Source organism: Tyto alba, unplaced genomic scaffold, assembly GCF_018691265.1.
Source record: "Tyto alba isolate M040663 unplaced genomic scaffold, T.alba_DEE_v4.0 Super-Scaffold_9, whole genome shotgun sequence".
NCBI classification, from domain to species: domain Eukaryota; kingdom Metazoa; phylum Chordata; class Aves; order Strigiformes; family Tytonidae; genus Tyto; species Tyto alba.
The window spans coordinates 18,093,950-18,109,719 of record NW_024881330.1 but is presented as its reverse complement, the minus strand read 5'-3'; the positions used below and the strand labels follow the sequence as shown (position 1 = coordinate 18,109,719).

At 34.4% G+C, this 15,770-nt stretch overlaps 1 protein-coding gene across 1 annotated transcript in view; it reads right to left on the bottom strand.

Annotated features, from left to right (window-relative positions):
- Positions 1 to 15,770, bottom strand: part of CSMD3 (CUB and Sushi multiple domains 3) — a 703,442-nt gene that overhangs the window by 224,551 nt on the left and 463,121 nt on the right. Inside the window, exons 24-27 of the mRNA XM_042785878.1 lie at positions 12,538 to 12,694; positions 8,188 to 8,379; positions 5,216 to 5,342; positions 4,121 to 4,323 (exon numbers count right to left, since the gene is read on the bottom strand). Coding sequence (XP_042641812.1) covers positions 4,121 to 4,323; positions 5,216 to 5,342; positions 8,188 to 8,379; positions 12,538 to 12,694 — 679 coding nt within the window. The remainder of the gene's footprint in view (positions 1 to 4,120; positions 4,324 to 5,215; positions 5,343 to 8,187; positions 8,380 to 12,537; positions 12,695 to 15,770) is intronic.

Here is a 15,770-nt window from a genome sequence, read left to right as displayed (position 1 = left end):
CTCTGGGCAACTTGTTCCACTGTCGCACCACCCTCACAGTAAAGAATTTCATCCTCCTTTCTAATCTAAATCTACCCTCTTTTGGTTTAAAACCGTTACCCCTGATCACTACACTCCCTGATAAAGAGTCCCTCCTCATCTTTCCTGCAGGCCCCTTTGAAGTACATGAAGGCTGATAAAAAGTGTCTCCAGAGCATTCTCTTCTCCAAACTGAACAACCCCAACTGTCTCAGCCTGTCCTCATGAGGGAGGTGCTCCAGCCCCCTGACCATCTTCATGGACTCCTCCAGACATACTCGAGAAGGTCTATGCCCTTCTTATGTTGGGGGCCCAAATGCTGGACACAGTACTGCAAGTGGGGTCTCAGGACAGTGGAGTAGAAGGGGAGAATGACCTCCCTTGACCTGTTGGCCACACTTCTCTTGATGCACCCCAGGATACAATTGGCTTTCTGGGCTGCAAACGCACGTGGCTGGCACATAGTCAGTTTTCCCTCCACTACTACCCCCCAAGTCCTTCACAGGGCTGCTCTCATCAACTTCAGCAGGATCTGATAATACACAGTTCACTCGTATTAACGGGACTAAAAAGATTATTTTAAGCAGACACAGTTATCACCCATTTTTTTGCACTAGAATTTTCTCACTCAACTTTTTTCACTTTGCTTTCTCTTTTTCTCTCTCAAGATGCTACTTTCACCTTGCTCACATAAAGCAATGTAAGCTGAAGAAAATGTTTCATTATGCTTAATACTTCTGTCTGACCCTGAGATATAAAGCTCATGTCTCTGGCAAATATAAGGTTATTTCCTTTTCTTTCTCCTTCACTTTCCTTGAAGGTCTAGTTTTCTGTTTTGTGTGGTATTTACAGACCAAATGGAGTTACTGCTTTCATTGGTGTTTTTCCAGTATGTGTTGGGCTCTTCATGCTTTGTCTCTGACAGTTCAAAGAATATATGTTATAACAGGTACTGCCTGTTTGCATATTACTTGTGGCCTGTTGCCAACCTTTACTCTTCTCCTAATTTAAGGGAAGACCTCTGGCACCTGACCTCTAGCTACAATATTCAACCTGTTCATCCCATTTAAACATGTACCAGAATGTTCATATTGCAATCCTACTGGTGAATCCCCAAAGGTTCTTATTTTTCTTTTACATGTATATACAAAGTTTTTAAATATCCTGATTTAGTATGCATCTTTTTGTACTTTGTTTTTCAGGCTTTTTGGGCTCTTCTTTCTATTGTGTTCCTTCACTATCATCTCAAAGGAGATCACAGAAACTGAGAAGTTTATGTGAAGAGATTCCATAGTCATGGTTTGCAGATGTCCAACAAGAAAATTATACACTACAGATCAAAGACAATACTAGACCCAAAGACTGCTCTGCCTAGTGATGAGATGTGAAGTCACTAGTCATGTTTTGTTTACATTAGATGTATAAAACAAGCTGTACTTTCAGTAGTCCTAGATACATGATGGTGGTGAAAGTACCGAAGCATGAGCAGGCTGAGATCCCTTGTTTCATCCCAAATCCATCACTTTCTCTTCTCCTTCTCAGAGTAACACACAATTGCACTAACTTAGAAAATTTATCCTTGTCAATTATAAAAAAGTCTGCAGTATTCCTTAGAAGTTCAGCATAAAATAGTTTCTGCCATATTAATTACATATGGAAAGAGATTATGAATGTTAAAATCACAGAAATAGTTCTACTATTTCAGATAACAAAATCCCACTCATTTGTCCTCCAAAAAGGACAAGCAAATAAAAAGAAACAAACAAAACAGATTAAGGCAATGGGTAAGAAAATTCTCATCTTGACACTCTTCTTCCCATTCCCTAAATTTTACAAAATTATTAACTTTGATGCCATCTAAAAGATTACGTTGGGCAGCCCTAGACAGAGACAATTCTAATAGTATTGGCTGGAATACATAGTATTAATTAAATTATAATTTTCTTTCTACTATTTATATAACATCTCTAGGCTTTTCCTCTCCCCACCCTTTAATTTGGTGGAAAATGCTATTTCACCTGTAATTCATGTTACCAGATACAAATTCATTTCTTGTACATATTGGACGATATGTAAAGGAGTGAAGTTCAAGTTATACCACATTATCAATGGTGAATATTTTCACTCATTAAATAAATGACAGATGCAGAATTGTGTATGAACAGCTGACAAAATGAGATCAAAAACTATAACAAACTGATAAGAACCTTAATCCACTTTTTAGAAACAGAATTTTAGTTTAAAGATTAAGAGAATAATATAAACAAATAAAGCATTCATGATCTTAAAAATGATTGAACATAAAATATCTGTTGTCACTGAATAACATTCAATGGTAAGAAGGCCAATAATCCTGTTAGATTCTCACCCCCAGTTTCATGAAATGGCAAGAGGAAAGTAAAAGCAGGTATGTCCCCCATGTGAGCTTTCTGTTTGTTAATTACACTGTAGGTAAAGTATACAAACACCATCTGTTTCACTCAGACAATATTATATACTCAAAGTATATGAAACCTTGCAACAAAGATGCACAGAATTATCTTCCTTTGTTCTCCATCTCCTCAAATGTATTTCTTTCCTGGTTAGTTAAATAGTACATCTATACAGCAACAGTATAATTCAGGTTGTGTAGCTATTTCTACATTATTTTTAAAATATTAACTTAGGGGGGAAAAAACACTTCCGCAATCCTAATAAGGAACATATACCCAAACTGTGCAACATCAAGTATTTTATAAGGATCACTGTGATTTTGCGAGCCTGGACTGAAGAGTAAGAGAAATGCCAAGGCAGTAACAGTTCATGGATCCTTTAAACTGTCATCAGTAGATCTCAACAGACTGCAAGAGCATGGAGAATTAAATAAAATAACTCTCCTTTCAGATGAAACTCTAACACCTCTTGTTAGGTAAAGCAATGGAAGTACATCAGTAGCTGCTTTATGGCTTTACCCCCATGTCCCATTCATTTTTCCTTGCAACTCCATTCTTACATCTATATGAATCTTCTTTTCCACTCACCATAAATGACCACCTGAATAATTTCAGTGCATAATGGTTTCTTCATTCCCTTTTTGGCCTCAACATTAAATAAAGGAGCAAATACATGAGACTTTCACAAACAGGTTCTGCTAGGGGATGAGGTAGTAAAATCGCAAAAGTATCTTGGAGCTAAGGGATTAGAAACTATTCATGGCTTCAAAAACCAGCAGATGGAGCAGATGCACTCTTTCATTACAGATTAAATATCTTCTATTTTGTCCTCTCATTCACATACTTAATTCTTCCTTCAAATTACTGTGTGCACACGTGTATTTATCATACACGTTAAAAAAATTAAGGTAGGGGAAAACAAGGGCTAATAGAACTACCAAGAACAGGAAGCACAACAAAGTAAATAACACTATCATTAAGAGTGTCTGTGTCAACCCATGTTAGAAACATTGCTACTGCTAAACAAATTGATTAATTACAACAGTTCTTGCTAATTCTGAAGAAAAATACATATAAATTTCACTGACTAGAAAAAAAAGGTTAAACTGGACCTCGCTCAATTTCTTCTGTGTCATCACTAAAAATGTCTAAAGGGATTTAATAACAGTTAAGTAACTGTTCAGATTTGTCACCATGCTGCCTGCAATAAGATGAAATAGCGCTAGAAGGCAAAAGGGAGAAGGACACTGCTGTTCCTGTAGTGCTGTTTCCTGTTTCATCCTATACAAGCACAGCAGGAATGAAAACTCTCCACAGATGTCTCTGAAAGCAGAAACTTACTGATTAGAAAAGGATGGAGCCTTTAACATGCTTCCATCACCTCCTTTGTGAAAAACACTAGTCATAATTATGAGCATTCTGGCACTGCCACAGCTGCCCTTGAAACAAAGCCAAACTAGCAAAGGACATGGTTTGTTTGTGGGTTTTTGTTTTTGGTTTTTTTTTTTTTTTGATATAAAAATACAGCCTTACAACTAATCTGCAAGTCTGAGACAATTATTTTCCTAACAAAGTCAGAAATGTTTTCACTGATTTCAGTTGTTCCCAGCATCACAATTATCTGTGACTGAACTACCTTATAAAAAAAAAAAAAAAAATCGTCAACTTACTTGAAAACTGTATGGCGAATCCAGATTTACTGATATAAAAATCTGTGTCAAACTGGATAGTTACTATGTTGAGTGTACTGTGAATGCCTTCAGGAACAAGGGATCCACTAATTTCTTTGAGTAACATCTCATTCTCAGGTGGACCATCCCAAACTCGTAGAATGTCATGGGATGCCTCAGTATCAAAAGCAAGAAACTGGAGGCTGTAAGAATACCATTATTTTATTGTCAGGTTTCATATTATTTAACAACATATCTTTAGCAACAAAATTAAACAAACAAAAAAAAAAAAAAACAACTGTGATTTTCAAGAGTGATTTGCCATTATGTTTCACACCTTTACCTTTGAATTCATAAAGGCCCAGCACAGAAATGTATTTGAAAGAAAAAAACCTAAATAATAATTGAATTTTTCAACCATGAAATAATATATTATTTCAGCAATTTAAATAATCTGTAAGTATCCACTGAATCTTTTCAGAAAAGTGTTGTTTTTCTCAAGACAATGTTATATATCACATGCTCATTAAAACAAACTAAATAAAGCTGTAAACTCATTCAGTTATTCATATAGTGTGAATAAATGTCTAATGACAATAACTACTGAAATGCAGGATATTTTATAAAAATGTAGTCTATTCCACTAAATGGTTCTGCTAATTCCAGCACTTTTTACTTTTTAGATATTCAATCTTACAACTTTGGCATCAAAATAGCATTAATATTAGATACTTTTAATCAGATTTCCAGCTCTGGTCTGTTATATGCTTGTATATATGTGTGTTTGCATACATTGTACATATATATGTTTGCATATATACACCTATGAATCAGTTTAAAGTTCATCAGCTTTTCACAAAAATATAACCAATTTTAAAGCTTGATCATCAGACAACGTTCACTGAAAAATAAATGGTTTCAATATAAACCTACATATTCAAACTTAGAATGATGAAAATACTGGCCCTGAGCTGCATCGGAAATTTTAAATCCTAAATCCCCTTTTTTCTCCACTGTACAGGTAAGATCTGTTTATTACATAGATTTGGTTATTACGTAATGAAAAAGTTTTGCTGTAAAATTTTTTTCTAGTACCTGACAATATTTCCTGGGTCTACTTCAATCACCCACATGCAGCGCAGATTGTTGTCATAAGGAAAAGGATAGCCAGGAGACAAGATTCTTCCTGATGATTCTCCTTTAAAACGGCCTCCACATTCAGCTAATAAAAAACATTACATAATGTGTTATTCTTAATTCATTTCAGATGGTCTCCCAGCTAATCATCTGAGCAATCAATTTGTACATCTACTCTCTTGCTGAGTAACACAACTAAATTGCCTGTGACCCAAGATTATAAAACAACATATAAGGACTTGAAGTGCCTTGGGAAAGGAATCTGTAAATTTGGTTTCATTTGAATATGTTTGTATTTTCCTTAGGTATCTATGTTTTTCTAATAATTTTGAATACATCTTAATTATTAGAAAACATACCATTATATAATAAAAGGAACGTGGATCGTTACTTAAAAAAAAACAACAAACCAAGAACACCATGTCAATCTAAAGCAGTAGAATTAAATTTAAAAAACTAAATAAATGAGTAAGTACAAAATAAAATACATATTCTTTTGAGAAAAAGATTAAACATACTAAATAAAAGCAGGCTATTCAGAGAGAAAATTGGCCTTCCAGCCTAGGAAAACAGACGGTGTAAAACTTATTACTCAAAACTTGTCCTTACAGTGAAGCTGTAGTATTTCTTAGAGGATAACAGATGCTAAGTAGCTTCCTTTTAGATGTCCTCAGCCAGTTATTAGGCAAAACTGAGTATTGAATAATCTTAGTACCTAATATTTGAGAAAACCTGATTTTTTAAATGTAGATCCCTAAGGCCTTGAAAACCTTCATATTTCACTTCCTTTTAAAGTCCCTCTAATGCTTTCTCTCTTGTGAAGTGCAAAGCCAAACTAATACTCTGACTAGATCTCTTGGTATAGTTAAAATGCAGTTTTATTTTGATTAAACATCACCTAAAATATTTAGTTGAGAGATTTATTACCTTATGATCTGTGAGTTCTGTGATAAAATATAATTGAAATTCTACTCTTGATGGATTTTCTAACATAATAAAAGCAAATTTGCAGAGACAGGTGGCCTTTCATATCTTTTTTTAAGCATTTTGCCAATCTGTTAATTCCTAAATACTCTTACAAAAAAAAAAAAAAATCTTTCAGAATCATTCAACTCAGAGGATAGCATAGTCCATTATTCTTCCAGTAGAGTAAGGATATAAATAGAATACACTGTAAAGAAAAAATTACTTACTGACAAACTGAATGAAATTTAAAATTAATTGCATTTCATCAAGGACCACTGATCAACTACACGTTTATAATTTCTAATATTCACATTGGATAGCTGGTTTCCTTTTTAATAATAATGATTTTTGAAGGTTCATTCTCTCTTCCCAGTGGCTTATTTCTGCTTTTCCAGTCAGGTTCCAGCTCCCCAATTTTGCCGGTTGCTGCATCAGCTGTGCAAGTGGTGAATTCTCAGAAAGCAGTATCCTCTCAGGTTGCAGTCACAAGTAATAGACCTAAACCCTTTACTAAGACATCACTAATATTTTACTATATATTTTTCAGCCCAAGAAGACATCAGCATATATATTTTTCAGCCCAGTAAGACATTTTATAGGATTCATACCACATCACTTCAAGAGTATTTAAAGCATCTGCAGTTATCCTTAATTAACACGAAAAATCAAAAGGTATATAGAATTCAAGATCATTATTTAAAATTGGTATTCAAAACCTTTTGCTTTCTTAAGCTTAAAACCTCACTCGTTTTCATTAAAATTGTTTTAAAATCTATTTAGCCAAACCTATGCAAACCTCAGGTGGGATGGATACTACTGATGCAGACAACAACTTTACAGCTATTTAAATGTCCTCTGGATGCAAGTAACATGTTTTACTACTTGGCTATGGAGAAATACCTAATTGATATAAAAAAAATCAATATAAATAATTTCCAAACTCACTTAGATGACACCACCTATGTACTTTTGTTTGCTTAATGAAGAGCAATTCATACAAATACATGGTATCCTGAACTGGATGGATACGTAACCTCCCTGTGAATAGCAGACTAATAGATATGTCTTGAATAAGATTAATTTAGAACTCAAGAAGTTTTCACCACAGATTAATTCACATTCTAAATAGATTCACCTATACAGAACACTCTGGAATAATTATAATGTTTTTTTCAGAATGAGTCTGGTGGCAGTGCAAAACCTAGGCGCTTAATTTGTGTAATTTTTTTTAAAGGTAGTGATTTGACTTGGATGATTTACCAGTATTGAAACAAAAAAGAATATAAAATCTTGAATATATGCAGCATATCACCTCTTTTAACAGAGATCCAGATTCAACTTTGGAGTTCAGTTTGTTAAACTTTCTTCCTAGTTGATATCTGCTCTAAATCTGGATCACTTCCTAATCCAAAGGTGGCCAACCCGTATATTTTAAACCATATGTATCTATTTTGGAGAGGAACTGCTGAATAATTAAATCCAGGTATCTTCCTCCAAACAGCCTGTATCATGTAGGTGACACACAACAACAGTGCTCAACTTACAGCTGTGAGCTATTCTCGTGACCCCTTTCCTGTAGACCTTCTAGATTTGAACTATATGAGTATTGAGTATTTGCTCAGAATATGAGAAAGTTTAAGTTCCCACAATTAGTGTAAATAGTGCACAGTAACTAATCTAGATAATCAATATAAAAATGAAGGAATGACACATATTTACCTTGGTCTGTTTTAAAACTAAGAACTAACTCATATATATATATATATATATATATATGTGTGTCACTATGGCGATACATGCTATGATTTTTAATGCTTATAATGGAATTTAAAATTTAATTTGTTGTTCAAACTTTTAATTTCAACCTTCTGACACAACTTTCTGACCTAACAAGCCTTACATTTTTTTTCTTTCTTATATTCAGGTAATAGTTTAAGTAAATAAAAATTAAAAGAGTCTACTACCAATACATGATGGCAGAGGATAGTCCCATGCCCTTCTTTCTCCAGTCATACACTTTAAAAGACTACTTCCATGGAGTGTGTAACCTGGATTGCATCCATAAATTATAGTACTTCCAGCAAAATGGCCTTGGTCACTGATTTTATATCCAAACTGTGGCACACCAGGATCCTCACAATGTGAGAGCTCAAAACCTGTTGGAGGAATAAAACATTGTAGTTACAAAATCAAAGAGATACATACATTAATAAAATTAAGGTTTTCTATTTTCCAGTGGAAATCATTTTCAGACTACACATAACAACATATTTAAGGTTTCTGATAACTGTATATACTCCTCACCTAGAATGTGCAAACTAAACTGTGTCATAACATCATTTTCACTGAGTCCAATTAAAGACTGAGAAAGAAATTCATTAACATTATCAATAAATTCTAAAATTATATGACAAATTATAAACTGGCAGTTATAGTGACTGCGTAAATGGACAGTGTACAGTGTCCATTTACTGTGATGACAATCTAGTTTGTGAATAGACGTTGAAAGGTTCACAAACAAAATTGGACAGCAGATTTGTTTGTTGTTATTTTGCACAGTAACACCAATGGCACAATAGTACCTATGGAACCAAAGAAATAGTGTTATATTCATCAATCCCTACCATAATCCTATGTTCAGTAGTTTATAAGTTTAAAAATTACATGCAGGAAGCAATGATAATGAAATGATAATGGCATTCAAGCCAAACAATTTTGGAAAATAAAAAGATGTGGATCAAGAAGGAAACAAAATGGCTTGCGCATTACACAGAAACAGGGAAGCATGTTAACATCTGGGGAAATATAAACTGTAATTTGGTGGAAAGATTTTCTGTTACAACTAAGGTCTTCTGTTATTAACTGAGAAGCAGCTTGAATCCCTACTTTGTTCAAAACCAAATGTATTTTATCAATATCATGCAGCTCAACCTGTTTGTAGGTAAAAAAGGCACTTTGTGTCTGATATTCCTATTATGTAGGTGACATAGTTTTTCATATCTGCCTTGTTCAGTGAAGTCATTTACACAGCATTTGTCCATCTGGCCAACAGTTGGTAGCCTTTCACAATCTCCTCAAGTACTGAATCATTACTGTCCATTGGTTGAAAAAAATCGTCCTCATTTTATGTTACAGACAAAATGCTTCAGGTTGTTTGCTCACATAAGAAAAAAAAAAAAAAAACAAAAAAAAACAAAACAGGTTAAATGCTGTGTCTTTGCAGTTCTTCCTTCAGCTCATCTAATGTCTCACTGAAAATAGCTCACCACCTGAAGAGCCTCCACAACCTCTGAGCTGGACTTTTCTCATTCCTAGAGAAGCTATTGTTTCCCAGTACAGACTGCACTGCAGAAGCTCTAAAAGAGGCTAAAAAAAAAGAACCTTTTTTTGATATTGCCAGTTTGGATACTTATTTACCAGTTAGAATTTCCTGTCTTCTAAGAAAATTGTTGATCATACTGTGTGAAAATAAGTGAAAACATGCTTTGATCCCTGAAATGTCCTCATCTCTGTTTGGCCTGCTTACAGAAACAGCACTAAAGTAGACTTTTTAATTGACTACTTCCCTCTTGAGGGTGAACATGTAACTTCAGCTGTCCACACAGTGCTGGCACTTCTGGTAACAGGATCAAAAGGAAAACTGCATCCTTCTGGAGAAGCATCTGATAGCTACGGGCATAGTGCAGGGGATCTAGAATGGCTGTTTTAGGCAACTGAAACAGCATGAATACTCACAATATGTCCCTGAAGACACCAAATGTTTCATTACATCTTGTTTACTTTGTTTACTGCTTAAAAGCACCAGGGTAAGCCCACGGTTCTTTTGGAAGGTTTTATTGTCTACATCTATGCAAAACAAGTATTAGCTGTCTTTACCAAAATGGGAAATGGCCAATGGGTGATGATCAGTGGCACAAAATGTAGTTGGAGGCTAGTATCTTGCAGTGTGTCCTAGGGGTCAATACTGGGTCCAATCCTATTCAACATCTTCATTAATGATCTGGATGAAAGGACAGAAAGTACCCTCAGCAAATTTGATGACAACACAAAACTGGGAGGAGTGGCTGGTATGCCAGAGGGTCATGCTGCCATCCAGATTGATCTTGACAGGCTGGGGAAACAGGCAAACATAAGCCTCAGGAAGTTGAACAAGGAGAAGTCCAAAGTTCTCCAAAAGGGGAGGATCAACCCCATGCACCAGAATATGCTGTGGGACACCCAGATGGAAAGCAGATCTGCAGAAGTGTACCTGGGGGTCCTAGCGGATGCCAAGCTGAACATGAGCCAGAAACATGCTTTTGCAACAAAGAAGGCTAATGGTTAGGAGGCATGTTGCCATCAGGTTGACAGAGGTCATCTTTCACCTCTACCCTAAGCACTAATGAGACCACATCTGTAGTACAGTCTTCAGTTCTGGGCTCCCAAGCACAAGAGAAATGTGAAGCTAATGAAGAGAGTCAGCAAAGAGCCACTAAGATGATTAGAGGATGGGAGTGTCTCTCCTATGGGTACAGGTTGAGGGAGCTGGGACTGATCAGCCAGGAGAAGAGAAGGCTCAGGGGGGGATCTTATTCATGAGTATAAATCAGAAGGGAGACTGTGAAGGAGATGGAGTATACTGAGTCTGGCTGGGATATAGTTAATTATCTTCACAGCAGCTCATACGATGCTGTGCTTTAGATTGACTAAATCAGTGTTGATAACACACCAATGTTTCTGCTGTTGTTGAGCAGTACTTCCACAGCATCAAGTCCTCTTCTGTTTCTCCCTCTGCCCCAGCAACAAGTAAGCTGGAAGTGGGCAAGAGACTGGAAGGGAACACCACTGGGACATCTGACCCCAACTGACCAAAGATATTTCATGGCACAACGTCATGCTAAGCCATAAATCTAGGGGATATTCTTTCCAAAGGGGCCATTGCTCAGAGACTGGCTGAGCATTGGTCTGCTTGTGGGAAGTGATGACTGACTGCCTTAGCATCACTTTGGTTTTCTTTTTCTCTTTCATCCCTATCTTTACTTGGACCCATAAGTTTCTCTCACTTTTTCTCTTCCAGTTCTACAAATATCTACAAAAGAAGATTCATCACTGCTCAGGCTAATAAATATTCAGGCTAGGAAAGTATTTTGTGAGAATGCCTGTCTCAAAAGACAGGAGATGTTAATGATAAAGTTCAAGTGCTGGGCTTGGACATACCTATATAAGTAAAAAAAAAAAATGAATACCTTGACACTTACATAGTAACACAGCACTGGAAGGCCTATCTTTAATCATAGGGTATAGTCCTATGCTATCACAGGCTATTATGTGGTATAATTATGCAACTTTCACCTGAAAAATAATTACATACCCTTGTAGTATCTTGAAATATTTTCCTTTCATCCCGCTAGACTTATGTTGGTTTTGTTAAAATAAGTTTTAAAAACATGATGGAGAGGTTTTGAAACACGAACATATTTTGAACAGACAAAAATGAGTAATTTAAGCACAGGGAGGAAAAAGGATGCTAGCAGCTGCATTACAGAATTACCTTATAATACCATTCTGCTTGTTAGAAATTCAGTTTTATATAATAATTCAGTGATGATAAAATAATTATACACTAAACAAGTCATATACACTACATGTCAATAGACATGTGTAACATGTCATATTCATTTCAGAAGTTGCCACTTGATAAAATAGATGTGTATTGCTATTTCCTGTATACCCTCTACGCCAGAGATCTGAAAAGTCTTTTCCTCTTCTAATATTTATAGTTTAATTTTGTCAGTCTGCATATAGGCAAGAAGTTTTTGTTAGGAATCTTTCTTTTCATTTTGGTTCCAAATTGGATTATTCTAAACAATAATCCAAACTCAGAAATTGTTAATCTAATGCTAAGTTGATATCAGACATGAGTCTTAAGATGGAGAATGTCTTTTACTTATGAAATATCTATATGAAACAATGGGGTTTGTTTACACATTTAAAATACTCATATGCTTAGATATTTTTATGTGCTAATACAATTAACTGAAATTTTTTTCCCATTCTTTCCAAGACTGAAAAAAACTTCAAAATAACCCTCTAGAAAAAAGACTGTTTTAAGTATCAACCTACGCAAAGTACTTTCAAAGCAAGTTTTCAGTATGCTGGATGTTTCGGGTTTTTTGAGGTACAACTATGAAACTTGATTATTTTGATGAGTGATGAGTGATTTGCTGTTGATTTTATCATTATTTGTATTTTTACTGCATTTTCATTTTATGAGCAAAAACTTTTAATTCATTTAAGGTCATAAATCTATTACTACTATTTTGTCAAATACTTACTGGTATACACAAGCTGAAAACCTTCATCAGTGCCCTCCATGTCTGAGTTAAATTCCAGCCACAAATGATTTGAAGTACTACTCAGAGTCAGGCCTCTTAATGATGCCCCAGTATATGCACCCAGCAGATGAGCAGTGTTGTCTTTGCCATCATATATCTGTAAAACAAATGCAAGTTTTGCAGTTATGAAGAAAAAAATTAGATATTTGACTTATAAAATAATTCTGTACATCTCCATTAAGAGGGAAGACGGCTCTGACAAGTGAGATCTATTGCCAGTCTACCAAAAGTACTATTTGGATATGCTGCTTGCTTCTCTCGAGTTAAGTTGACTTAATTGTGGTGATTTTTCAAACATACAATTTAAAATATCTGAGTTCTTTTTTTGCATAACAATTGAAGTAGGCAGAGGTGCCATATCATCTCAGTATTTTTAAACCTCTGTTTTCTCTTTCACTGCCAGTATTCCAATGTTAGTCACAAGCTATCAGCAAATATCTATTTTGTGTAGCTATGTCTGCCTCAAGTCACTGAGGTGGCATAAAGAAAAGCTCACATCTCCCCAACTTTGGCTGGTTAAATAAGCCTCTGGTTTTTGTTTAGTTTTGTTAGGTTTGTTTCTGTGTGTGTGTGTTTTTGGTTTGGTTTGGTTTGGCTTTTTAATGTAAAGAGGGTTTCAGATATAACTATAAAGTAAAAGGAGAGTAGGAAATAAATCAAGCAACTGTTTCTCTAGTTGAAAGAGTAATGTAATCTATATGTAAATTAGAATACAGCACTTCTATTATTTATTTTTCTTCAAGAGTTGTTCTTTTCCATATTTGAAACAGAAACTTCTATCAGATTACTAAATACATAAAACAATCCTTTATTAATTCTTAGCAAATTTCCTTACAAGCTTGATTGCTTTAAAACATCACAGTATGCTTCATTCTTACCATTCCTAAAAATAGTTAAATTTAACAATAATTGCTAACCCAACCACTATGTCATATAGGATTTATTTAGTGACTTCTATAGTAACTGAAACTTTGATAAATGGTTTTTAGGAAAAATTTCACTTGATAATCAGTAAATTGACCGCTGAACAATTTTCAAATTGCAATATAGGGAAATTCTAAAGCTTTGGTAAAAAAATAGAGAATTGTCTCCAGTTCTAAATAGGATCTAATTGTTTTAATTTGAAATTTAAATAAAGCATTTGTACACAGGAATCTATACCAAAATGAAATTAAAAAAAAAAAAAATACACCAGCAGCAGCAGTAAGACAACAAAGTGAATATGAAATATTATGATGCCTGTTCCCCATCTGTGAGAATGACTTATACATGTAAACCTTATTGTTCAAAAATCCTCACGTCTCCAGTAATAGCAAAGACTTTAAATTTAATGATATGCTGAAATTAAACAAATAAGCTATTTCTAGCTATTACTAATGAATAAATAATTGTACAGCAGTTTAAGAAACACAACAAAATGACTTGGCATCATTGATTGTTTTCTACAGAAACAAGCAAATAAATTCCAAGCAAACTTCACATTTAAATGACAATGTCCTTAAATGGAGTAAAAAGAAGAAATTAAAGACAAAAAAAAAATATGCAATTAATGCTTAGCAACTAAAAAGGAATTTTGAAATATATATAATAGTATTAAAATTGGATTCTTTATTTTATTTAAAACTTCTTTAAAGCTGTACTGAGATCAGTAATCAAGCCAGAAGAAAACCAACAGAAAATTAGTTCTGAGGTGGACTTTTGTTTTGGTACCTGAAAGAAAAACATCCATTCCAGAAGAATTACTGCTATCCTACAGAGATATTTACATCATGACAGACTTAAAGAAAACCCAGTTTAAATTTGATGCTCTTTCTCCTAATCTCTCCAAGCTACTTGTTACTAATAACACCCAAGGATTCAGGATTTATTTTATTTTTACACACTGCAAAAGAGTAATCAATTTCCTGGCATCTGTGTATCACTAATAATTAACCAAAGGAAGCTATTAACTCATACCGACTATTCTCAATGTCTTGCCAGAACATCCCATAAACTACTTCCTGATAAAATTTTTGTCATTTTGGAATTTTCCCACAGATACTTCATTGCCAATTTTGTTAAGTGTCCTACCATATTAAACATTTCACATTGGCACATTGACATCTCTCCAAAAATGATGCTAATTCTATTTTATGGGCTAACTAGCTGTCCCACTGTAAAATACTTCTAAGCCTGTATAATTTGTATGAAGGAACAAGAAACCCTAACACAAGGAACAAAGTACCCTAACACTTCTGAAATCCGATGTTTCTTTGAGTAGAAGAACTGCATTTGGATAAGGGAGCGATGCAATTCATTTGAACATAAGATAATTTTTTCTTTTGGTTGCTGAATTTCAAATAATCAGAGTAACATATACCCCTGTTCTTGAGATATTGGGATTTCCCTTAGGGCAATAAATGGATGCATATTTTGAAGCATATTTATCAATTTAAGTCACATTTTCATTTTTGTGCTTCATTTGAGTTAATGGGCACTAAATAGAAATTTCTAGATGTAATATAAATTATACAGTTTAAATTGCAAAGAAAGTGGTAACAGCCTACATTCTCTTCTGAGATTTGCAGAACCAGCATTTTCTTTCTAACCTTCCAAAAATAGGTGGGAGTTTTGCTAAAGATTTTGAATGAGTTAGTAACTCAGCTTCAGAATTTGATCCAGAAAATGAGATTATATGTGAATTAAGGTAGTACCATTATCTTATTTTTAATTTAGGAATATTCTTTCTTATAAGGCTTGCCAACACTTCTGGATTTATGTCACCTAGGTGCTAAATGTATGGCCAAGAATAGTCATTATGAAAATATTATTTGGTTGGATGCATTTTCAAGATAATTGATTAATGACTGTATATTGCCTGAATATGCCAGTGACAAGCTATTTAGAAAACAGAGGTCCATCTTTACCAGATATTTAAAGGCCTGATCTGTTAAATAATTAATCTATAAAGGGAAGCAAAGACACAGAAAACTGTGTTAATGTCCTTCATATCACAATGATATTTTGAAATGTTACAGGGAAGGATGCTAATAGTGAACACTTTACATAAATACAATTCTAACTGATGGATGTAATGTTTAATTTGGGGAGGAGGGGTTATATTTGCATTTACAGTTAGAGAGTAAGTAAAACTTCTTAAGGTTTTGAGGAGCTCCATTATCAACAAATTTTAA